Source organism: Alternaria arborescens, assembly GCF_004154835.1.
Source record: "Alternaria arborescens strain FERA 675 chromosome Unknown contig_47, whole genome shotgun sequence".
NCBI classification, from domain to species: domain Eukaryota; kingdom Fungi; phylum Ascomycota; class Dothideomycetes; order Pleosporales; family Pleosporaceae; genus Alternaria; species Alternaria arborescens.
In genome coordinates this window covers 1-22,559 of record NW_021167902.1, presented here as the reverse complement: position 1 = coordinate 22,559, position 22,559 = coordinate 1, and the positions used below count along the sequence as shown (strand labels likewise).

General features: G+C 50.9%; 7 protein-coding genes across 7 annotated transcripts; 3 read left to right on the top strand and 4 right to left on the bottom strand.

Annotated features, from left to right (window-relative positions):
- Positions 1 to 174: 174 nt before the first annotated feature.
- AA0111_g11278 (hypothetical protein) lies at positions 175 to 1,572 on the bottom strand (the record flags this gene model as incomplete). Its single annotated transcript, XM_028645124.1, has 3 exons — positions 175 to 571; positions 632 to 1,341; positions 1,396 to 1,572. The coding sequence occupies 3 exons, from the start codon at positions 1,570 to 1,572 to the stop codon at positions 175 to 177; spliced, it is 1,284 nt and encodes a 427-aa protein (XP_028501097.1).
- Positions 1,573 to 2,795: 1,223 nt separating this feature from the next.
- Positions 2,796 to 4,138, top strand: AA0111_g11277 (hypothetical protein; the record flags this gene model as incomplete). The annotated part of the gene is made up of 2 exons (XM_028645123.1): positions 2,796 to 2,902; positions 2,956 to 4,138. The coding sequence occupies 2 exons, from the start codon at positions 2,796 to 2,798 to the stop codon at positions 4,136 to 4,138; spliced, it is 1,290 nt and encodes a 429-aa protein (XP_028501100.1).
- A 5,097-nt stretch (positions 4,139 to 9,235) lies between these two features.
- Positions 9,236 to 11,295, bottom strand: AA0111_g11276 (hypothetical protein; the record flags this gene model as incomplete). The annotated part of the gene is made up of 2 exons (XM_028645122.1): positions 9,236 to 9,811; positions 9,862 to 11,295. 2 exons carry the CDS (start codon positions 11,293 to 11,295, stop codon positions 9,236 to 9,238), a joined length of 2,010 nt encoding a protein of 669 aa, XP_028501099.1.
- Positions 11,296 to 14,039: 2,744 nt separating this feature from the next.
- Positions 14,040 to 15,617, top strand: AA0111_g11275 (hypothetical protein; the record flags this gene model as incomplete). The annotated part of the gene is made up of 1 exon (XM_028645121.1): positions 14,040 to 15,617. One exon carries the CDS (start codon positions 14,040 to 14,042, stop codon positions 15,615 to 15,617), a length of 1,578 nt encoding a protein of 525 aa, XP_028501102.1.
- Positions 15,618 to 16,647: 1,030 nt separating this feature from the next.
- AA0111_g11274 (hypothetical protein) lies at positions 16,648 to 18,352 on the top strand (the record flags this gene model as incomplete). The annotated part of the gene is made up of 3 exons (XM_028645120.1): positions 16,648 to 16,698; positions 16,760 to 16,871; positions 16,932 to 18,352. 3 exons carry the CDS (start codon positions 16,648 to 16,650, stop codon positions 18,350 to 18,352), a joined length of 1,584 nt encoding a protein of 527 aa, XP_028501101.1.
- Positions 18,353 to 18,722: 370 nt separating this feature from the next.
- Positions 18,723 to 18,998, bottom strand: AA0111_g11273 (hypothetical protein; the record flags this gene model as incomplete). Its single annotated transcript, XM_028645119.1, has 1 exon — positions 18,723 to 18,998. The coding sequence occupies one exon, from the start codon at positions 18,996 to 18,998 to the stop codon at positions 18,723 to 18,725; it is 276 nt and encodes a 91-aa protein (XP_028501104.1).
- A 1,169-nt stretch (positions 18,999 to 20,167) lies between these two features.
- AA0111_g11272 (hypothetical protein) lies at positions 20,168 to 22,559 on the bottom strand (the record flags this gene model as incomplete). Its single annotated transcript, XM_028645118.1, has 1 exon — positions 20,168 to 22,559. A coding segment is annotated over one exon (2,392 nt), but the record flags the coding sequence as incomplete, so codon positions are not given.

Here is a 22,559-nt window from a genome sequence, read left to right as displayed (position 1 = left end):
GAAGCGAGATCTTATTGTACATTGGAGAGCAAACGGTCTATATGTATCACCGCGGGGTGGACGCGCGGGGTTAGCGTTCCGTCATGTGGATGCAGCTGCGGAACCATTCCGTAGACCCTTGGATATCTCAACAAGACCTTCCGTTTCCCGAACATCATCCTCTGTAAATGTGATTCATCGCCGAGAGAAGACACACCCCATTCTTCGCGCTCTTAGTTCTTCCCTCGTTTTACCCATCTCAGTGTCACCCTTTCCTACGAGCTCCAACGGACCGAGCTCATGAATACGATATCCATCTGGATGGTACTTTTCATCTCCAGGAACGGCGCCTCCAATAAGTCGCAGTAACAACGCCTTCGGTCCCCATCTTGTGATAAATGTCGGCTTTATATACCAAGGGTGAGCAATGTATTGGCCGAAGTGGGCGCGTCCAGTCTTTCCATCGAGTTCTGTGAACCATTCCTTACGTAGGAGGTGCGGTCGAGGGAGGAAGAAGTTTCGCAATGCAAATTTCCGAATCTCGACGACAGTTTCAAGGATCTGTGTGTAGGCAGCTGGCGGTTGCGGTAACCTGGGGCATGGTCAGTATGGTACACACATGATGCGAAAAGGCTTTTTTGTTTTCACTTACTTCATCGCCTTCTGCAAACGTGGCTCGAGCAACGAAGAAGCTATAGTGAACCCATACGGTTTGAGAATGGAAGGCACGTTGAATAAGGCGATATCGAACGTGCCGCGAGCGAGTGTTGCATTCGTATCGGCGGGTACCATATTCCGAGTTTCGTAGGCGAGGCTCCACGCCTCCAATTCTTCGAGCCAGTGCAACCCGTCTCGCCATCCTTGGCCCGCAGAAGGTAGAGTATCGTACGATATGTTCATCGCCTCACCCAAATCTTTCCAGTAGACTCCCATGGCGCATCTCTCAAACTCCGTTACACCACGCCACTCGTATTTGGCCGTCCATCTGATTGGCTCGAGCACGAAAAGACTAAGTGTGTATAACATATCGTCATTCGATATCTTCCCAGCCTTGATGTATCGACCATGAAGGTAATTCATGAGTGCTATGCCACTGATCGCTCTTTCAGAGTCTGGTTTGTTCAGCACTACCTCGGTGATCACGACGCCAGTATCTGCGGCTCGTTTGGATGCAGTCTCAGAATCTGACAATTGTCCTGTTGGGACCAGCAGCTTAGAAATGCCGGGGATGCCATACGTCTTGAAGAGAGCGAAGAACACGGAAACAGAAAACACGGTCGGGAACTCTAATTCGGCAAGAGCGAGCTGCATGGAATGCGCATCTTGAAGTGTCATACGGCTCCACGACGAGCGATCAGGGTACTGAATGGTCTGTCAGAGTCCTGATTCCATCATTGTTGGCCATACTTTGCTTACATTGAGGCGACGAGAGACGCTATCACGACGTCTATAACGGAGAACGCGAACAAGAAGCCAGTAGGCAGTGAGAGCGAGGCACATCCAGACCTTGGGACCGCATGAAGAAAAACGTAGGGGTTTAGTGTCAGTTGGCGGTGTGTAGTCGTTGGTCTGAGTTACTTGGACTTCCCTCATCACGAGCTCTTCTTTAGAAGCGGAGAACAGCACCCGGTGAGTTTGAAACTGCGACTATCAGTGAAGCAGGAGGTAAGTAAAGCGTCCATGGGGTGTGCAGGTAAAATTCGAACAATGTCAGTTTGTAAAGTTACGTTGCAGTCTCTGCGGCTCAGTCGAGCTAATCTGATCTAGGTAAAGTAACATTCCGTTTGTTCGTCGCCGTGCCACCTACAGGTCTGTCCGTGGACTAGAGTCATAGCTTCACGAGGGTGTTTATCTCTCCGAGTTGCACGATGAGACAAAAAAACCATTTTCGAAAGAAGGCGGGCAGAATGTATCAATCGATGCGTGGGACTGTAAATGATCAATCCTACAACTCAGTGTTGCGAAGGTGGTCTGAGGAAATAAAGACTTCTATAACTTAGGTATGGAAGTTTTCATCGTGGACAGAGATGATTTTTGAGGACCTGCCTTTCTCTTGTTGGTCATACTTCCATGGTTGTATTCAATTGCTACCTAGTTAAGTTTGCGTTGTAGTCTTAATTGTTGCATACCAGCATAGTCTTACGTCCGATGGCTCTGTTGAGGTGAAGCAGTTTTCTTTCTCAACTTGAAGAGAGAGTAGAGCTAGAGATAGTGATGACCACATGATCTGTTACGAGGCTCTGGCCAATGAGCTCCACTTCCTAGGATAAATGACGAGATTATACCAGGGTAGGTCTGCATCTTCCATTCAGGACTCTGTATTGTCTCTCGCACCTGGGTCTTCCACTGGCTTGGTCAAGGTGCGCTTGGAAATAGCAAGAGGTAAAGGGTACCAGGAGCGCATGTCAGTAAACTCTCCGAGTGGCACGACCAAGATCGCGACCTCCTAGTAGTATACACTAGTAGAACCATCGGGTAGAAGTGCATAGCCTAGAAGTAACCACCACTGGTGAATCTACGCCCGATCTCACCGGTGTTGCTGAGCTCAGCGATTGCGCATCCTCTATTGGGCGCACCGTTCGCGGGGTGCAGTGAAGGACGAAGTGGCTGACCAACAAGATCACCGCACCCACAAGGCTGAGAATGCACTCGATTTGACAACTCATGAGTGCATATAGAACCCCGCGTCTTGGGATGAGTGACAACGCATGTAATTTGAGCCTCATTTTCGAAGTGATGGCTGAGGTGGATAAAGGGAGGTGTTTGGTCCGGCTTTCTCCCAAGTACCAACGACCGCCATCTAGTATTTTCGCAACATGTCTGTGAGCGACAACTCTACCTTGGATGTATCGCATGAGAGCGACGGTATGGGCGGATACGCGTATGGAACGGGGGACATGGCTGTTAGCCCCGAAGAGAAATCGTGAGTTGAATTCCATCGACAATCTACAGAAAGACGCTGATGCTTTCAAATAGCCCATATGCGACCACACAGATAGTCGCATTGGACGTCGGACCAGAACCGACCCGGTTTCTTGTACACGATAGCGTTTTGAGCCGGAGCAAGGTTCTCGCGGCGAAGTCTTTTCCAGTGGCTTTCGTCCAGCAACCAGTACTTCTACCAGAGCTGGACCAGAACACAGCACACACTTTGATTCACTACTTGTACACTGGCAAATTTCAAAGTCTCAGTATCCTGGCGTCTTCCGACAAGATAATCCCTGAGTTGTACAAGTTGGGTACCAGTGTATATTGCGCTGCGGCTCGTTACAAGCTACCAGGGCTTGCTGAGTTGGCCCAGAATAAGATGAAGTCTCTCGACGAAGAAATGAGTATTTTTGATATTCTCTCTGTAGCGAGAGATCATGCATTCCCTCTACTACCAGAGGACGATGTGTGGTATCCAAGCTATGTCGAAGATTCGCTCAACAACGCCATGGCAGATGATCCGGAGCCGTTCCGAAAGCCGGATTTTATCACTTCAGTGGGTTCCGACAGCAAGCTCTTACAACTTGTCTGGAAGACCGTGATGAACAACTACGCTCGAGCGCCAGCAACACCTGCAGCCAACGACGAGGAAACTAGCACTCCAACAGCTGAACCTGTACCGGAGCTGCAGGAGTCGATCGGTGATGAAAACGATGTCTCTGCAGTTGTGCCACAAGAGACCGACGAGGCAGATGAAACCGCAGTAACAGCAGTTTCCGTGCCTGCTCCAAGAGACGACGTTATTGAGGCGCCCATTGTAGAAGATATCATCATTCCGAAGCCCAGCAAGGAAGCTGCTCCAAAGGCGGAAGACGCTCAACCCACTGAGGACAAGCCAGCAACTCTTGAGCCTTTCACAGACGAGCTAGACTTCAAGTCCTCGAAGACCTACCAACAGATGGGTAACAAGAAGCCAGAACAAGTCCAGGCTAGCGCTATCTCTTCGGGAGAGACCAAAGCATCCGCTCACGTACGCTCCGACTCAGTCGTGCAGATTGAGCAACCGTTAGCGCCTCTTATCGATGGAGGGATGAAGACCGAGGGTGGCACCAGTGGGAAAGATGAGGCTGAGCAAGCACTGGTCGACCAGGAAGAGCTGAAACCCCTCTCTAAAAAAGAGAAGAAGAAGAGGAACAAGGCTAAGACGGCAAAGGCGGGTGCTGTTGAGTGAAATCATGAGTAGTAGATAAACGTTGTCGTAAAGCAAACATGCTAAGTGTAGTCCCTAAGCTTAGCAAATCTGTCATGTGGGTACTTGAAACAGTACAAAGTGATGTGCCATATCTGCCTGCAGTCCCTATAGCCATAGTGTTTTGCTGTGATGATGACAGAGTGACTTGTGGGTCAATAAGATAAGCGGCACAAAGCTGCCCTTGTTTGTATGAGGTCCGACCTGAAGTAGTTGCAGCGTATATGCCTAATCCAAACGATCTTACTCTATACGTGAGAATTATGACGATTGGTCGACGTGGTGTCGCCATGACCCGCATCGGGGGTTTAGCGGCAGCCCACCGCCATACGCTAAAAGCCCCAACCCCTCTTCCCAGCCTCCTACTCCTTTACCTAATTCCTCAAGCAGCAGCGAACTATATCATCGAACTTCGCGTACCATCACTTTCGCTTGCTCTTTGAAGCACGCATGATCCTCTGTCAAATGTTCTTACCGACGTACTGCAATGCCTGCCAGAAAGGTCCGAAAAATTGCATAAGTCCCAGCTTTCCAAGGTTGTTCCCATGACGCACTGCAAGATAGTAAGGTGTATGTATTGCGAACATGACAATTAGAGCTGCGACCTGTAACTTCGTACATACAGAATCCCTACTGGATTCATACTTCTGTTGCAGTACACCAGTACGAAGGATTGATAGAAAAAACGAGGACGCGTGTTTCTGTTCCGTCACTGTAAGGCTGAATGAAGCCCTGGGCTACTCTTTGCAAAGGACTACCTTCAACCCTTCTAGCAAATCACTGGCTTCCACCGTTCATTCGGCTTGAAGATCGCGATAGCCTAGGCCCGCGCCTCATTCGAAGCATCGACGTGTAGGTGTCTTGCTGATACCGTCGAACGTTTGCGATATCAACCCAGCTAGACACAGTTGGTCTAACACGCACCATTGCAAGCTCTTCATCTGCTTCGCATTAGTCATTGCATCGAGCAGGTAGCTTTCGCGCCACTCGCCAGTCATGAGCATGCTCCGCCATCTCGAGATTGTCCAACGATTCGGATTTGGAAGGCAGTGTTTGCATGCCAGACCTATGCCGGACAACAAAACCATAATAAACATGGAGATCAGAGCGACTATGGCTTCTTTCGACCATTGTGAGTTGTTCCCAGTACCTGTGTTGAGCTGAGTCACTGGAAGCGATCAGTATGCCAAAAGTTACAACATTGCCATATGTAAGTCTGTTTCTTCTTTGCCATGCGTAGACCTCACACAAAACCAAATGTAAGCGTTACGCATTGCCCATTGTAGACATCGCGCATTGGCGTATGCACATGTGAATCTAAAGGGCGCCTGATACCGCAGATTGGAACTCGAAATTAACTTTGAAATCATACGTACGATTTGAGGCCATATCTGAAGGACGGCGACGACGGAGTTGCAAAAGCAGGAAACAACCACGGAGGCAATAAGTCTGCGGTAGTGGCTTCGAATTCGTGGCACTACGGGTTTGTAAGGGCGAAGTATGTGGTGCTTCTGCATCAACGTTGGATCTTTTATGGAGTAGCAAAAGCGTAGAAATAGAGCTAAAGAAGGCTGCGATCAAGTACGCCGACGATGACCCAAGTAGCCAGTCGCGTTGTCCTTTGCGAGATTCACGCTCTAACTGGCTAAGAGACTCGAGCTATCCGACCGGCATGGATCGGACGGGGCTTTTCGAGCAGGGGTCGAAAAAGGTCAAACAGACAAGCGCCGGTTGGTCAAATAGTATTGTGTTGCACCTGTATTGCAGGTTTGAAAGATGTGATGTTGACAAAGATAAAAGACGAAATGTGCTTTGAGAAGAACGAAGAATGGATGTGTGAATAGAGAGAGTTAGCGTGCGACTGTAATACTCATAGCAGGCATCCCTCGAAGCCCTGGCTGGCGCCGCCTCAACATCCGCGGTAGGGATCCGGGGGCTTGGGATCAGGATGTACCCTTTGCGTTTCTGACTTGACACCTAGCCTATTAGTGCTAGCGGTGCGCCACACCGGCCATCTGACCCGTCAAACATTACCCGCATTGGGATTGAGCGAACTGTTTAGTGGTACATAGCTTTGTGTGGCGGCTGCATTTCCAAGGATGTTGGTAAACAGTAGAACATTATATCAGCATGTCTGTGGTAATGGCAGCGAATCAAGGGAAGATATGAGCGGTGAACAGTCTCAGGGATTCGCTGAACCTTAAACGTGTAGAGCCCAGCTTAGATAGCGCGATGACTAGGTACGATGCACGCTGCAAAGCTCCAAGATGGAGAAATGCGGCGCACTTCAATCTGCCGGGGTAATGGACAATATTATGACGGAAGAGACTGCAAGTCACTCGGCTAACAAAAACTTGCTCGTCTTATAGAGACCGGTACTGCATACAAGATATTACCATAATGAATGAAGTGCTTTTGGCAGGGCGATGTCGCAATGTGATCGTCTCCGTCCTTCTCTCTGGTCCCAGAAGCAGCTTGACCGGAGTGTTGCAGTGAATGATGGATGACACGTTCGCGAGGCTTGGGGCGGTGCAGGTGGAGATGTGTTCAAGCGAGCCGGCATATCGTCAGCACAAGAATAGACGAGCTGGCTGGGTAGCTCTCAAGCACACTGGCTGGCTTACAAGAATTTCAAGACATCGACTTCCAAATCTCGGCCAAAGTGATACTGCTTAGGACCAAATCTCAAATCAAGGTACAGGACTCTGCGGCAGAAAAGCACGAGGCTGGTCAAAACAGTCTTCTCGTCTAGCATCTTAGAAGCATATCTATAGATAGTAATTGTAATTTACGAATGATGCACCTCCTTGGATGACAAAAAACTTTCATTGAAGGTTGTGGACAAGACAGGACAGAATTCCGAGATGTTGATAGTTAGTTCTACCTGGAGATAACAATGCAAGAAGGCGCATGGAGCGAAAAGAAGCTGATTGGTGCGAAGGTGGTAGTCAGGAATATGCAGCATCGGTTTCAGCCTCGTGGGTAGGACGCGAGAAAGCGAACGCAGCTTACTTCCCAACGTACGTGGTACAGATGATTGAATGTAAATGACGGGCATCTTAGTTGACTTGTTCGGCTGTGCTCAACTGCACTCCAGCCACAGCCACAGTATATTTGGTGGTGAACCCTGTACTGACAAACCTGTCACTATTGTCACCTGGGGCATCTTCAAAAAGGCGTCACCGCCGCCCATCACCACCGTATGTCGTTCACTCGACTTGAAGTATTCGATAGCCTGGGTCCGCGCCTTATCCGAAGGATTGATGTATATGTATCATGCTGGTATCGCCGGACGTCCGCAATATCGACCCACTCAGTCATGATTGATTTTGTACGTGCGATTGCCAGCTCTTCGTCTGTATAGTATCAGTTTTACGTTGCGGGGCAGATGCTCATCCCAACGTACCGTTCATGAGTATTCTCCCTCCCCTGTGCATCCAGAAGTCCGATGCCTTCATACGGCTCTTGTAAACTATACCCATGCCAGACAGTAGCAACGTAATAAGCAATGAAATCATGGCGAGGATAGCTTCTTTAGACCAAGAATGATCCGTTTCGGTGGCGGCAGCGGGACTTGTCACTGGGAGAAGTCAACATATACGCAGGTGCAGAGTCTGTATGACAGTAGATCCAACCAGAAGTTCATCCCGGAGTGTGCGTAACAAACACGAGGTAACTATATCGAATTGCGACGTACAATTTGCAGACATGGCTGTGTGGCGTGGCAACCTTGGAAACAATCTCGGTCTATGTACTGCAGCGGTTATAGAGGATGTCGATATAATTCGGCGAACACTTAAACTGTGCACAAGTGGTGTATGGAACAGAGCACACCAAGGTTCTGTGAAGTTTAGTGTTTAAGAGGAAGCGTGTCGATAACTGGGCTGTATGTATAGACGCTCGGACCATGGTGTAGTATCGAATCGAGAGGGTGGCCAGTAGGGTTGGAGCAAGCACGGAAAGCCTTAATATCTCAGGCCAGCTCACGCAGCCAGTGCAGCTGCCTCGGTCCCTGTCCACCGGTAAGCCGCTGGCTTGGCCCCGCGCTAGCCTGTAGTCAGGATGTTCAAGCAGATTTTTGGGCCTCCAGTCCGCTCGCGAGGGTCTCGGAGGGAACCCACCCCTCATTTCACCTTGATGCTCCAGGCTCGCCCCAACGACCGGTAGTCAAAAAGTCCAAACCTCATTTGTAAGCACCGTCACATGACTAGCCTCAGCGCAAAACGCTCTCGGATCCTCAGTCTCTTGTTCTGCAGGTGGTTTTCCTCTGTCCCGTTGTTGAAAATACAGATGTCAGTTATTGAAGTGAACAAATTGCATTTGTTAAAGAAAGTCGCACGTGATCAAATTAATTTACTGGGGATAGGGACAGTCTTGTTGACTTTGAGGAGGAAAGACAAATTCGAACGATATGAAATCAAACTCAAAATCAGGGCAGTATCACTCAGACTTGAAATGAAGTGAACTTACCAACAAGATACGTAGAATGGCGGCGCGTTGAGACAAAGAGAAGTGAGTAAGCGTGTTTTTAAATACTCATTTCATTCCCTATCCAAAACTATTTATGCTCAGAGAATCTCATACCGATCTTACCCTCAGCGACCCGGCACTTACAGTAGTTACGTATGCACCAGGCGCTCAAGGTCATGGGAAGAAGGTATATACATGAGCAATCCAGCCCATCCGAAACCCTCCCAGCGGACAGGTAATAGCAAAACTAGTAAATATCCTCAAGACATTATCGACTAAAGTATCTCGCCTCGCCTGCTCCAATACCGACCACATAGACATGACGGGGGATGATTTATTGCGAGGCTTCGGGGTATAAGCATCGAAAAGCAAAGAGGTCTAATAGCGACTGGACTTCCACTGCATACCTTGTCACAGAGTAAGTGTCCATGTAGAGCATGCAGTGGGAGCAGCCGCTACTGAGAATCGAAGCTAAGCGAAGGGAACGCGGTAACAGATTCGCAAGGAAACCAAAACCGCAAATTGTAAGGAAACGCAAGGGAAACGATAATAATAAGAAACCGCTCAAAACGTTCCTCATAAAAGCACTAGTCTTAGATTAACCCAAGTTTACATGGCCATACCAGGGACCGGCTTCCGACTCGGCATGGGAAGAGGACCGTTGGGAGAGATGGCGTTGGGGTTCATGGGGCTAGGCCCAGGAGCTGGACCTCGTCGCGGGTTACCAGCCTGGCTAGCGGAGTTGGATCGAGGACGGCCACCCATTTGAGGTGGAGGAGCCATCTGTGGTCCGCCGCCGTATGGGCCAGGAGACATGGAGCGTGGTGGGCCGGCGTAGGGCGCATTGCTGTTAGAACGACCACGGGGAGCACCTTGCTGAGGAGCGTTGCTGTTGGATCGCATGCGAGGGCCTTGCATTTGCTGAGGCGACATCTGGCGAGGGGACATTTGACGAGGACCGGGGCTACCTTGAGGCATGCCAGGGGAGTTCATACCACTGGCTGGAGACTGAGGACGGGGCTGAGGACCACCGGGACCCATCTGTGGGCGGACAGGAGGGCCGCGCATGTTGCCTTGTGGAGGGCCTTGACGAGGCGGGCCATTACGAGGCTTGACTGGGTGCTTGGAGAGACATGTGCGGGGAACAACACCTTGCTGCGAACGGTCCATACGAATGCAGAGAGCCTGTAAAGAATTAGTGATGTTGTTTGGTCAAAATAAATATGCAAACTTACCCAGCCGTCATCGTACTCGTGGAGCATGCGAACGAGTTGACCAGCGTGGAGATCGAGTTCATCTTGCATGGAAGGCTTGAAGTCAAGTTGAACACGATGTACATTGTTAGGACCAGGACCGGGAGCAGGGCTTTGGGGACGAGCGCCAGCCATTGCGCCAGCGACAGGAGGGGGACCGGTAGGGGCTGGGCCAGGAGAAGCAGGAATGTCCTCGGTCCATGCTGGGCTTGCGGGAACGCTGGCATTGTTGGCGGCGACTGGTGGTGGAGGGGGAAGCTCAGTCTGGGGAGGCGGGCTCGAAGTCGCGACTCCTGCCAGCGCAACCGCGTTCACGTCAGCTGCAGAGATAGCCGGAGCTGGGTTGGCGAAGTCGGTACTGGGCTGAGTGGAGTGCATAGCGGAAGCCATTGGAGAAGCATTGGGAGGCGAGTCGGGAATCGAAGCTTGCTGAGTATCGACCGCGGCATTGTTTCCGAAGGGGTTTGCTGATGGAGGGCCGGATTGAGTCTCAGGATCTTTGAAGGGGTCGGCAGCTGGGGCATTCGCAGCACCACGTCGTTCCCAGGCACTTGTTGGACGCTCAGCAGAGGCAGAAGGTGAGAGGTTACGGTTCTGGGATGAAGCAGCGGCACCACCGGCAGCAGCAGCAACATTGAGCAAGTTTCCTCCGCTCTTTCGTTGCTCGTTGAAAGCTGGGTCAAATTGGGTAACTGGTCGCAAGCTGAGACGAGGTGCGGTCGAAGCAGTGCGAGCAGAACGGATACTAGCAGCCGGAGCAGCACCAGCCATAACCTGAGGAGGTGGTGGGTGGGGTGCGTTGTACATCTCAGTCTTCTCATTCTCCTGTGCGGCTGCTGCAGCCATTTGCTTCTTCTTGCGACGGTACAGAAGCAAGATACCAGTGAGTACGGCACATGCGGCAAGGAGTAGACCCAACGCAAGACCTGCTTTCGCACCGGTGGACATGCCCTCCTCAGAGTCTGCGGCGGCGGCCGACGAAGAAGAAGCGGTAGCTGAAATGGTGGCCGCTGTAGCAGATGCGAGACCTGCGATTGATGAACCAGCGCTGGGTGTAGGAGACTTGGTCGCTACCATAAGGGTCGAGGCAACCTTGAGCGGGCTCTTGGTTGTGCCGGTCTCCTCTACGATAAGATCATCGTCAGAATCCTGGGTCGAAGACGGCTTCCTTGCGGTTGTGGTAGGCTTTGTGGGCTTGGCAGTCTCCTCCGGCTCTTCCTCTTCCTCTGTAGTGGTGGTCTCACGAGCACGTGTAGCAGGGGCTGGCAGTGCAATTCCTGGCTTCTCGGTTGGCTCTGGCGCGTCGTCTCCTTCAGTCATTACCATGACCTGCGTGACGACCACGACCGGACCGTCATCGTCGTCTCCACCACGTTGCCGGCGCATAAGATGCGCTCCGGCGTGTTGGTGCGCCATGGCGTGCATTATGGCGTATCAACAAGGTAAAGTTGATGTGATTATTTCTTATGTTGTTTGTTTGTATGGCTCTCAAGTAATTCCGCCGTAAACTTTACTATAACCAGCTCTTGTGTTGGGGATTCCGTGTAGTACGTGATTGGGTATTACGCGTAAGAATGTCTCGAGTGAAGTCGGCTTGTTGTAAGGAATGTGGTGCTCGAAGGGCGCACAGATTTGGATGTCGTATGTTGGGTGAACTAGGCACTATACAGAAAAGAGTGTGTAAGTATGGGTATGTTTGGTAAAGAGTGAAATGCAGCAGGCCGCGCTTGATGAAAGAAGGACAAGACGACAACCTGGCCGCAGGAGTACGTGATGTCGTGAGAGGAATTAGAGAGGCGGCGTGGAGGTGAAAGAGTGTCGGCGCAGGACGCGGCAGAGAGACAGGGAAACAAACGGCAGAGCGCCAACCAAGCTCGAAACGCCCGCGTGCCTGGCAAGGCCGAACGATGAGAGCTGATCCGTGCAGCCGTACATCTTGCCGTGATGCGCATTAGCCTGAAGTTAGGGCCAGGTACGCGTCGATCGTGATTGGACCTCCCATCTAATTTCCTGGGGGCGTTTGGCGCTCGAGCTATTTTCTGCCTCAGCCTCGCATTGGTGTGCGAATGGCGGTGCAGACCCCCTTATCGAGGGTGATTATCGGCACGTTTGAGATGGCGACATGGCTTGAGCCGTGTTGAAGAGATCCTTCATGTCATCATGCTTGATTGAGGTGGTCGATGTGCCTTGTCTATATCTGCCACAGGTGTCCTCGTGGCGTAATATTGCTTCGACTAGCATCGCCCACTGATTTGCCCATCGAGGGTGAGTAGGTCGAAAGAGCAGCCATGTGGCGGCCCAAGGTATATCCTGCGCGACCGGTAATTACCTGCAGATGACAGATGCAAGTTTGGGTGCCTCGTGCATGGAGTTGCTTTCCTCGGCCGGTTCCCGTCGAGTCGTAATTTCGCTCGCCATCAAAGCTGCATAAAGACACGGCAGAGCCCGGGCGATGGCAGCATGAACGCGGTAGGCGGTTGCATGTTTGCGATAATGGCTCCCAGCGGTCGCGTGCTTACATCGCGTCTGCGATGTCCTGGGGCATAAGGCAGAGGAGGTGCTGAAAAGAAAAGTGATTGACAACCGGAGATTTCCAGCGGTGGTATTAGCAAGAAGCAATGACAGACCTCCGGATGTAGAACCACACTTCGCTGCCAATGACCTCGAGAACCGATTTTGCGCGACGAATTCCGCGATCATGCGCAAGTGTGGAGAGTGCAGGTGCGGGTACAAAGCCGAAACTGGACATTCCACAACTCCTGTACAGCCCAAAGGCGCTTCGATCCCAGTTGTGCTTTTTTGACGACATGATTTCTAGAGATATATTATGCTGGGATCGATTAGTCATCATCGAAACAACTTCAGCCTTCCTAGCTCAGTGGTAGAGCGCGTCACTAGTAATGACGAGGTCGTCAGTTCAATTCTGGCGGAAGGCATTGTTTTTGCGGAGCGCCCTCTACTGGCGCACTAAGAACAACCAACTATCGAATTCATTCATGCTATGCAATGCCCAAAATGGCTCTTGTTTTTGCTTCACCATCAATAGTAGCGGCGCACTATTTCGCTCACATGTTGTTTTTCTTCATGTGCTCATCTAAGCAATCTCCTGTCATCAATGCTGCGAGAAAACCTTATGCTGGTGTTCAACCATCGATCGAGGATATCACATTGGATCATTTCACAAGTCGCTGCGGTTCAATCCAATCCTTTCTCCTTTACCTCTCTTGTATTTTTCTAGTACGTGTGTCCATAAGACTAAACTGTGCCAAACCTCGCAAAGATGCGATTGCGCGACGGGGTACATACGCGATACATAGAGTGTGTCGCGAGAAGAGCGACCCCATCGCAGCTGCTGAAGACGCGCTCCCGAGTGCTGGGCATCCGATACGCGAAGTTTGGGAAACGAGGTGGCACACACAATACCCAGTGGAAGAGGGAGAAGCGGCAAAGCGCCGCTTTGCGAAGAATTGAGAGACGCGCATAACCCTTCAAAAGATATCCTAAGTACTGAGGGAGGAGTTCTTGCATGTGAAGCTTGCCTGCAGCTGGCCTGCAGCTGGCGGGGAAAGAGGCGCCGAAAAGCTGGAGCTTGGGTGCAGATTAAGTGGGGAGGTCTGGATAGTCGATGCGCTACCGGCGTCCAGTCACCGATTCACATAGCTTTCTTGCATCCCATCTTTTTGGACTTCCTCATCATGCATCGAAGCCAATTAGCGACACTCTGAAGCAAGCCAGGATCTTCATCGGAACTGCCGCTTCCGCGTTGGATCATTGTGAATCCAAAATCAACTGCAGCGTCGCACATCCATCTCGGTCCGCCATCAAACTGCCACTCAGGGTCAGAGCTCCATTTGATGGCCAGCGCTGCTCCCATTCAGAACAGGCCATACCGCTCACACAAAGTACCGGCCTGTACACGATGTCGCTCGCGCAAAATCCGATGTCATATCGATATTCCTGGAGAACCGTGTCTATCATGCCGAGAAAGACGACTCAAGTGTCAATATGTCGAAAGTTCAACAACCAGCTCTCCGACAGATGATGGCTCTGACCGGCGGCCTTCCAAACGACGGCGACACAGCGAGCCTGAAGATGGCCCTTCTCGACCTCGCTCAGCCCCCATCTTGCACAAAACCAACAACAACCCTTCTGCCTCTATTATGCTTGCGCCGCATTTTGCTGAAGACATTGACATCTTCAATCGGCATATCTCCCAGCATCGGAAAGCAGAGGGTGAAGTGGAATCTTCCAATTACCAGACGCTTCTACATGATGCGAAAGACCCAGTGGTGTACTTGACTGTCCCAAGGTTTCGCACAGGTCTACCACCCAACAGTGGTTGTGGAAGAGAGCAATTGGAGATTGTTGAACAGATCATGGGACCTTTTAAGCGCGAAGTGGTGGAGCTATATTTCAATCACATTCATTATCATTTCCCCATCCTGGATGAGGAGATGTGTGAGACGCTGCGCACGGGTCAATATGGCAAAGTACCAAACAACTTGATGTGTGTGATCTACGCACTTGCGTCGCCACACTGGAGTAAATCGGACACGTTAAAGATGCACCCCAAACCGAACTCATACTATGTCTGGAATAAGGGTATCTCGGCGACACTGGAAGACTTTCTCAGTCCTGGGATGTCTACGATACAAGCCGCTGTACTCGATCAGGTTGGACGGCCTTCTGTTTCCATCATCGGCAACATCACTCTCTGCGGTCGGACGGTTTCTTTGGCTCAGACATTCGGATTGCACAGGGATCCATCAAAGTGGAACATTACGGAGAATGAAAAGTCTGTTCGAATGCGACTCTGGTGGTGTGTCCTCATCACCGATCAGTGGTCTAGTGTCGCATATGGCGCACCGCCATATGTGTCAAAAGGCTACTACGACGTCCCGCGGCCGACTGTGACGTCGCTCATTGGAAGCAAGGCGACCTCTCAGCAGAAGCAAACTACTACCTGCTTTATATATCTATGCTCTCTGACGGAGCTGCTTGCGGAAATCTTGCCTTTCGTCTACCAGATCAACCCAGATCGAATACAGCTTGCACGGGAAACCGATCGTTTCAAGCAGGAACTGAATGAATTGGAAGGGCAGCTTCCTGAATGGCTACCTCTTCCGAATCGCCCAGGAACGCCTATGCTATGGCTCTCGTTCCTCTCAATCAGGCTGGTACTTGCCCGTGTCATCTTCCGCGCAGCAGTCCTCGACGGAGACGGTAGCATAGGACGGAACAGGATGGATCAGTTACGCATTGCCTCATCGGAAGTTCTTGACTTCATATTGACCATGGGCGAAACGCAATTTCTGGACTTTTGGTTGCCTTATGCGACTCATCTCTTGGTACATGCCATCACCGTCTCGCTTCGTTGCACCGTCGAAACTCAAGACCCCGAAATACGGAACACGTCTGTCGCGCGCCTTCAACGTGTAATCGCGCACATTCAGCATGCGCGGGACAACTATGATTGGGATCTTGCAAATTACGTTTTGGAAAGGTGCGCTGATCCGGTGTCGAAGATTGCATCTTTGAATGCGCGAGAGGTGCCGCAGCCGTCGGAAACGGAGCCCACCAGCATTGTTACTAATGGAAATGGGAGCGAAGTACCGGTAATGCCCAACTTTGACGACGCGAGCTTCTTACTATCGGACATATTGGACCCGAACGCTTTTGATTTTTCTTGGGATGCGTTATGGGACACACCATCTGGAATGACGAATTTTTCTCTCTGAGCCGTATCAGCGGCGTGTCATCTAGTCATGTACGATTTTGAGCCGTTGGCGTCTGAGTATAAACAAGTACTTTCCATCGCACGTGTGGCCAGCACAGGCCGTTTTTCTTTGCGCATTCATCCTGCTGCCCCGGGCGGAAAAGGAAGAATGAACTTACCCCGCACTAGCGTTATACTCTGCTGCCATCCTTCAGTAAAGGATTGCACTGCCACCACATCTGCTGAGAAGCATTCCATTGTACGTATATGTTGATCACAGACCGTGACCTCAAACTCACCTGGTAATGCTCTTAAGAGCAAACGCCCGCGCAGCTACGCACGATGGCCGTACAGAGACAACTGTGGAAGCGCCGCCACTAACTCTGAGACCATGCGACATTTGCAATCGCATCTTTGCAATTGTTAGCGCTCCTGTCCAAGAATCTACGGAAGAAATATTGGGAGACCTACAGGATCTCCTTCGAGGGGACTGTACGCATGTTGCTTTATTCAAGAGCGTTAGAAAAGCCTGGCCACAGGTGAAGCACCCTAAATATCGGGTTCAAGATCCCTTCATCTTGAATATCAAGGCGAGAAAATGGATGACAAATATCTCCTTCGAACCAATACTTCCATCTCGTAAAACGCGCCCTGACGATCAATTACGAAGCTGTTGGGAACTGGTATGTAGAGAAGATGTTTCTGGCCATCCTGGGACCTCTTTGTACGTCAACGAGCAATGGATCAATCTCGATGCTCTCCGACGTCGCATTTCGCTTTGCGATATGAATCATGGTGAAAGATGCGGAAGAGGTCACTTGTCCAGAAAAGAAGACATGATCAGACCACGATATCTTGTTGATACCCACCGTGCTTGCCTTGTACATGGAGAGGCGGTCCAGCTAGAATATGTTGCGCTGAGCTACCAATGGGGTCAAATCGACAGCCTTCGAAACAACACCCAGCTCTGTAAAGATCTCTTAGTTACAGGCTCACTTGCGACGGAAGAGGTTGCCTCAAGGATCCCACAAACGATTAGAGATGCGTTCGCAATGGTGAAACTTCTAAACTTCCGCTATCTATGGGTAGACTCGCTTTGTATTGTGAGTGCGCGACTCTCTCAACCTAAGCTATCCATGACACTGACCGCTTCTTGCGCGATAGGTTCAAGACGACCATCAGCAACTACGGTCTGAGCTGTCCCAAATGCATCGAATATACAACAGCGCTACTTTTACCATCGTCGCGAAAGACGGACTTGATGCAAATTATGGGCGTAAGTGCCACTATGCAACTGTATGCAAAATATAAACTAACTTCATATACCGACCTTTAGTGCGTGGTCTTAAAAGCACTACTGCACCCCGGCGCCACAAGCGGACATATGCCAGGTTATCAAACTCGGAGATCCTTGTTCAGACAAACTCCATGTCGCCCCCTGACAACCGTGTTTCTAGCAAGTATCAAGAAAGAGCATGGACATTTCAAGAGCAGCTTATGTCCAGGCGTGCGATTCATTTTGCGTCGGGAGCCATTGAATGGCAGTGTAACCACGGAAGCCAAGCAGAGTACGATCTCCTGTTACCTGATCACTTGTACAAGCGAAGTGACTTTCAGTTCCAGTCGATCACAAGAAATATGCCAACACCAATGGGACTCAATACAGCAATAGGACTTTATAACCAACGTGAGTTGAGTTTTCCAGAGGACGCATTTGCTGCGTTCGCTGGAGTGCAATCTATGCTGGAACGCAATCATGCGGACAGGTTCCTCTACGGACTGCCAGAATTCTGGTTTGACATAGCCTTGAACTGGACACCATCATCGCATGAAGGAGTCGTAAGACGTGTGCCTTCAGAGCAGCATCGATCGTTCCGGCAGCCCTATCAGCTACCTAGCTGGTCATGGCTTGGTTGGGCAGGACAGGTTGCATTTCCAGCGGACGCAGGACTTAGGATGAACGATCGCTATCCCAACCCTTGCTTCACAGTACCTGTTGCGACGTGGTATACGACGCCTATCCCATCATCCACTGACAGAAGAACAATCGGCTCGGGATGGTACAAGCACAGATTATTAGTGCGTGATACTTCAACCATACTTCCAAACGGCTGGGAGCGCATTTGGATGGACGATGAAGATCTGAAAAAGCTTGCATTAGGGAAAGGCATTGTACCGGACTGTTTATTGGAGCAGCAATACTACTTCAAACACGATAAGGCGAAACTCAAGTACCGGTATCCATTTCCCACCTCCTTGCCTTATCGAGGCGAACAAGAAGCACCGTCGTTACAAACAGCGTATCTCTTTGCCAGAACCGAGCGTGCTTACATGTGGGGCCAGACTATATCGCCTACGCGCGTACGGTACAAACGTGATGGGTACAGTTTTTCCATGTGGCTCATACGATCAAATGGTCAACATGTTGGCTACATACAGCTCCACAACAGCAAGGACATGGATGCATTTGGACCATCTGAAAGCCCGCGCTCAATGGAGCTTGTGGCAACTTGCAAAGGATACACCGCAAATGTATCAGTAGTCGGAGAAGACTGGAACGTGTTTCCAAACGAAGAAGGGGCTAATGAACAACGTCGTATAGGAAGGCATCTTTTCAGAACGCCCAAGGCATGCTACTTCGTACTGTGGATCGAATGGATCGATGGTGTTGCCTACCGAAAGGCAAGCGGCGCGGTTGCTGCAGAAGCCTGGGAGCAGGATAAAGAGGAGGAGCTTGTAGATCTTATCTTGGGGTGATAAACACATCGCGCTGCATACCCACCCTACACAAGAGAAAAACCGAACAGGTAGAGATAGTAAACTCTACTTTGCAGCTTATTTTAGGTCCTAACAAGAGAGATTTTAGAGATTAATAGTATTGTAGGCTTCCAGATTCTCTATGTATGTCTATATAGCTCTAATACGCTTTATTGTAGTAGGAAGAAGTACTCTGCTTAAATGAGACATTTAGTTTCTCTCTTTGGCGTAGTGTACTGTCGAACTGGGCACCTTACATTATTGATGGCGTCTCGTTGGAAAATGTCGCAACTGACACAACGTGTAGTAAGACAGATGGATGCACAACCAATTATAGCTACTATATGTCTTCATATCTAAGACCCCCATCTCACACACTATGCCTCCTCCTCCCCTTTCCACCCATTCCAGTCGCGAAAACAGGTGCATACCCCAGCCTCACCATCTCCAAACCTCCAGCATCAAGCCAAGCTACGATAGCAACATGAACGTCATCCAAGAAACTCCAGTCATCGGTACCTCGAATGCCGCTGTTGGTGTTGTCGCTCTCAAGAGGACTATCGTTGCTGTAAACTGAGCTGGGACTGGGTGGATGGATGCTCGTATGTGGATCTTCCTTCTCCTCATCGTCGCCCTTTGACGGCATGTCAGGAGCAATATCGATCCTATTGGATGCGTCGTCTATTTTTGCATATGCCGGAGTTGCTTCGGCACAGATAAGTTCTGGTATGAAGGATGTACTGCTACTATCCCTTGGCAACAACGAAGATGAAGACGATAGCATTACATCCTCTTCCTCAGTAGACGCGTCATCTTCCTTTTGAGATGGCGATGCAGCATCAGCATGGACTCTCTCAAACTTACAGGACCTACAGTTTGCTGTACAGTTTAGTGGCATGTTTCGTGGAGGGAATAACAAAGGTCGTTGTGGATTGACTATTCAATGTACGTCAAGGTGTAGTAGGATTGACTTATGTAGATGTGAATCTGGACAGTGCTGTTCATCTGGGGGAACAGAGTCAATACATTGTAGTTCTTATGTGTTGAGCATGGCTTGAGAAAGGTCATGTCTCTGACAAGGTCAGCTGGACGATTCAAGGGCAGTTGTCTTGCGTATGGTCTCGCACTTTGTTTTCAATGGGTGAGACGCGTGAACAAGACTGTCACTGCAGCAAAAGCTTGGTTTACTATGGTATCAATTCTATCTCTCGTTTAGCTACTATCTAACGCACTCGCTCGAACATAGAACCAGTCTGCTCCACCGTCCATCCCTCACCCTCCAATTCCGCCGTCCACCTATACACACCAATCTAGTCCATATCAACCAAAAATCACGCCTCGATGCATGTTCGCAAGATGTCCCTCATGCTGCAAGCGCTTAGCACACACGCCCAACGCTTACTCGCACTCCATTCGCCGTACGCTCGCTCGGGTATGTGGAACAGGATATATCTCAATAAAACTCCGGGGTATAGGATACTTTCTCCCAACCGCTAAAACGCCAGATAAAAAGCACAAAAAGTGATGAAGGATCCAGAGGTGAGATCAACATTCGATGATACATCGGGGAAAGAAGGGCTTCCTCGAAAACAACAAGGGTTTGGAGTTTGGGGTCTTGGTACTAAAAATCGATATTAAAGAACGGGGTTAGGACCAAGCCAGGATCCAGGAGTGAATTGAAGGTGATTGGGGAAAAGCAGGCACAAGTTTCGCTGACGTTGATGGCGTGAGGTTGCTGTTGTTCGCTGGAAGAGACAAGGTCGTTGTTCAGGCGTGTTCAGGTGTATCGAGAAGAGATATCCGCTTTGCGAGAGCCTATCTCCACACGGGTCTATCTCCCTGGCTCGATTGACGACCGCTAACACGGCTGGAAGTACGGCTTTCAGCCAAGCTATCAAGCCTGCTGCTGGTGCGCTTAGGAGGAGTTGTCTCTATGACCTTGGAAGCAGATGTAGTACGCGACTTAGGTGTAGGAAGTAGGCTGCTGCGACGGCTCGCTGTGACACTCGGAGGTCGTGATCCGCGACGGGCTGCGGGGCTTTCTTCCTTGGCAGGGCTCCTGCTATCCTCCGCTACTGTTGAGACGCGACGGCTGGATGCTGGCGTGCTTGATTTCACCTGAGGTGAAGAAAGGGGTGTAGAACGTATCGGCAACTTGCCCTTTGCAGGAGTAACAGGGGAGCTAGTTGAGCTCGCTAATGACCGAGTGAGGCGCTGCTGTCCTGGAGTAGTAGATGCAGAGCGACTAGATGTGGGCGGCGCTGTCGTCGACGAGCGGCTCAACGGGCTTCTCAGGGGTATGGATGAACGGCTCGCTGAGCCTTTTCGGGATCCATCCGGCGAGTCTGTGTCTTTCCGGAAAGGTGAGGGTGTAGTCAGAGACGATGGCTTAAAGTTGTGCCCAACGACAGTGTCCCGCATGTGGTAAAAGTCGGAGGTCCAGCGAGGTTTGGCAACAGGTCTTTCAGTCGGGGTCTTTGCACGTGCCTGGCTAGCTGCAGTACCGGACATGGCGCGAGAGGGTGTAAAGTCCAAGCGTGCCGAGGATGTAGATTTGCGGGAAGCGACACTTTCGCCGCCTAGAGGTATGCTCGAGTATCGCCGGTTAGAAGGTGCTGACAATTTCGAGCTCGCGACACTTGACTGACGAGATTTCTTGTTGGCGGGAGTAACAGCAGGCCCATGCCCACTACTCTTACGGCTCATGACGACACTCGAAGCAGGAGAAGTACCGGGTGTGTCGAGATTCGAGTGTGGAAGTGAGGCTTCTGTTAGTACTGTGGACACTGAGTCACGGAGTTTGCGTGATCTGGTAAAGTCGTCCAAGATGGCGTCCATGTTTCCAGTCACTTCCTCCAAGTCCTCCACCTTTGCGCGGACATCCTGTTGTATACGCAGGATCTCACCGTTGACAGTGGACCTATGCTTCATTTCAATGTCAATCAGCTCAAGTACACGCCTCATTGATGGAGGATAGTGGTCCCTCTTGTCTTTGTAGGTGGCAATACGCGTAGGCAGCTTCTCCTCGTCGCTGTCGTCGATGGCTTGCTGTAGCCTCTGGATGCTCTTCATGCACGACTCGTACATGGCGACAGCCTTGCTACCCGCTTGACGGAAGCTGTGCACCCATTTGTCCTCACCCAGCTCTTCTCGCAGCGCGTTTGCTTCGGCTTCGAGCTTCTCCTCTGATGCCTCCAGCTGTTCCTTTCTTCGTACGAGTTCGTCACACGCAGACGGGAAGATTGTGCTCGCGCGCATCTGGAAGGCGTTCAGTCGCATAGGGAGGAAATCAAGCGAAGCACGGAGCGGCTGCAGCTTCGCGAAAAGGGCTAGTAGGCGTGAATTTTCCTGTTCGATTTGCGGAATGGGCGAAGTGGGCGAGACGATGGAGGGGACAGGCGGCATACTAAGCCGCTTGCTGTTCAATATAGCCTGCTTCCGGGGGATCTCTTTAACAACGGTCTCGAGCTCAGAAATGTCGAACTTCTCTGGGGCTTCAGCGACTGAGTCGGAGATGACGCGATGTCTGCGCTCCTCCATCTCAAACACCAGACGACTGAGGTTCTCGACCTCAACGCCAATTTCGCCCAGTACGTTGTTCCACAGCTCTTCCCACTCCATGGCCACTTCGACCTGGTTCTTGATGCCCTTGAGCGTCTGCTTGATCTCACCCCAGTTCATCACGATGTCTTCCATTTGGCTCACAAGCGTGGTCTGGTCTTTGGTGGGTAGGAGCGCAATGTCGGGACGCGACTGCAGATCTTCGATGGCGCTGATGTAGACGTTGACGAGCCCCTCGAACTTGCCGATCGCGGCATCCACCTCCTCCAATCCTTCCCTTCCCGCAGCCGCGGCCCATTCTACGTCGTCTTCTGCGTCGAGGCCGCTCAGGACATCTTTCGTCTTGGAGACCCACAGTCGGATGTCGTTGGCCGCCTTGTGCAGTGCGCGTCCGGCCTGGACGGACGTGGGGAGGGCGGTGATTTCGGACGCGATGGTCGTGGGCGGAAGCTTCATGGAGGTCAACTGCTGGATCTGATTGGTGAAGCTGACTTTGGAGAGGGTGTAGATGGAGCCAGCGCGCGGGTAGTGGCGCTTCTGGAAGTAGGACTCGATGTCGATGCCATTGTTGTCGTCGAGTACGGAGGGCTCCTCTTCGGCGACTCGTGCGGGTGGTGAGGGAAGGGGTGGCGTGTCTTTGGGTGGG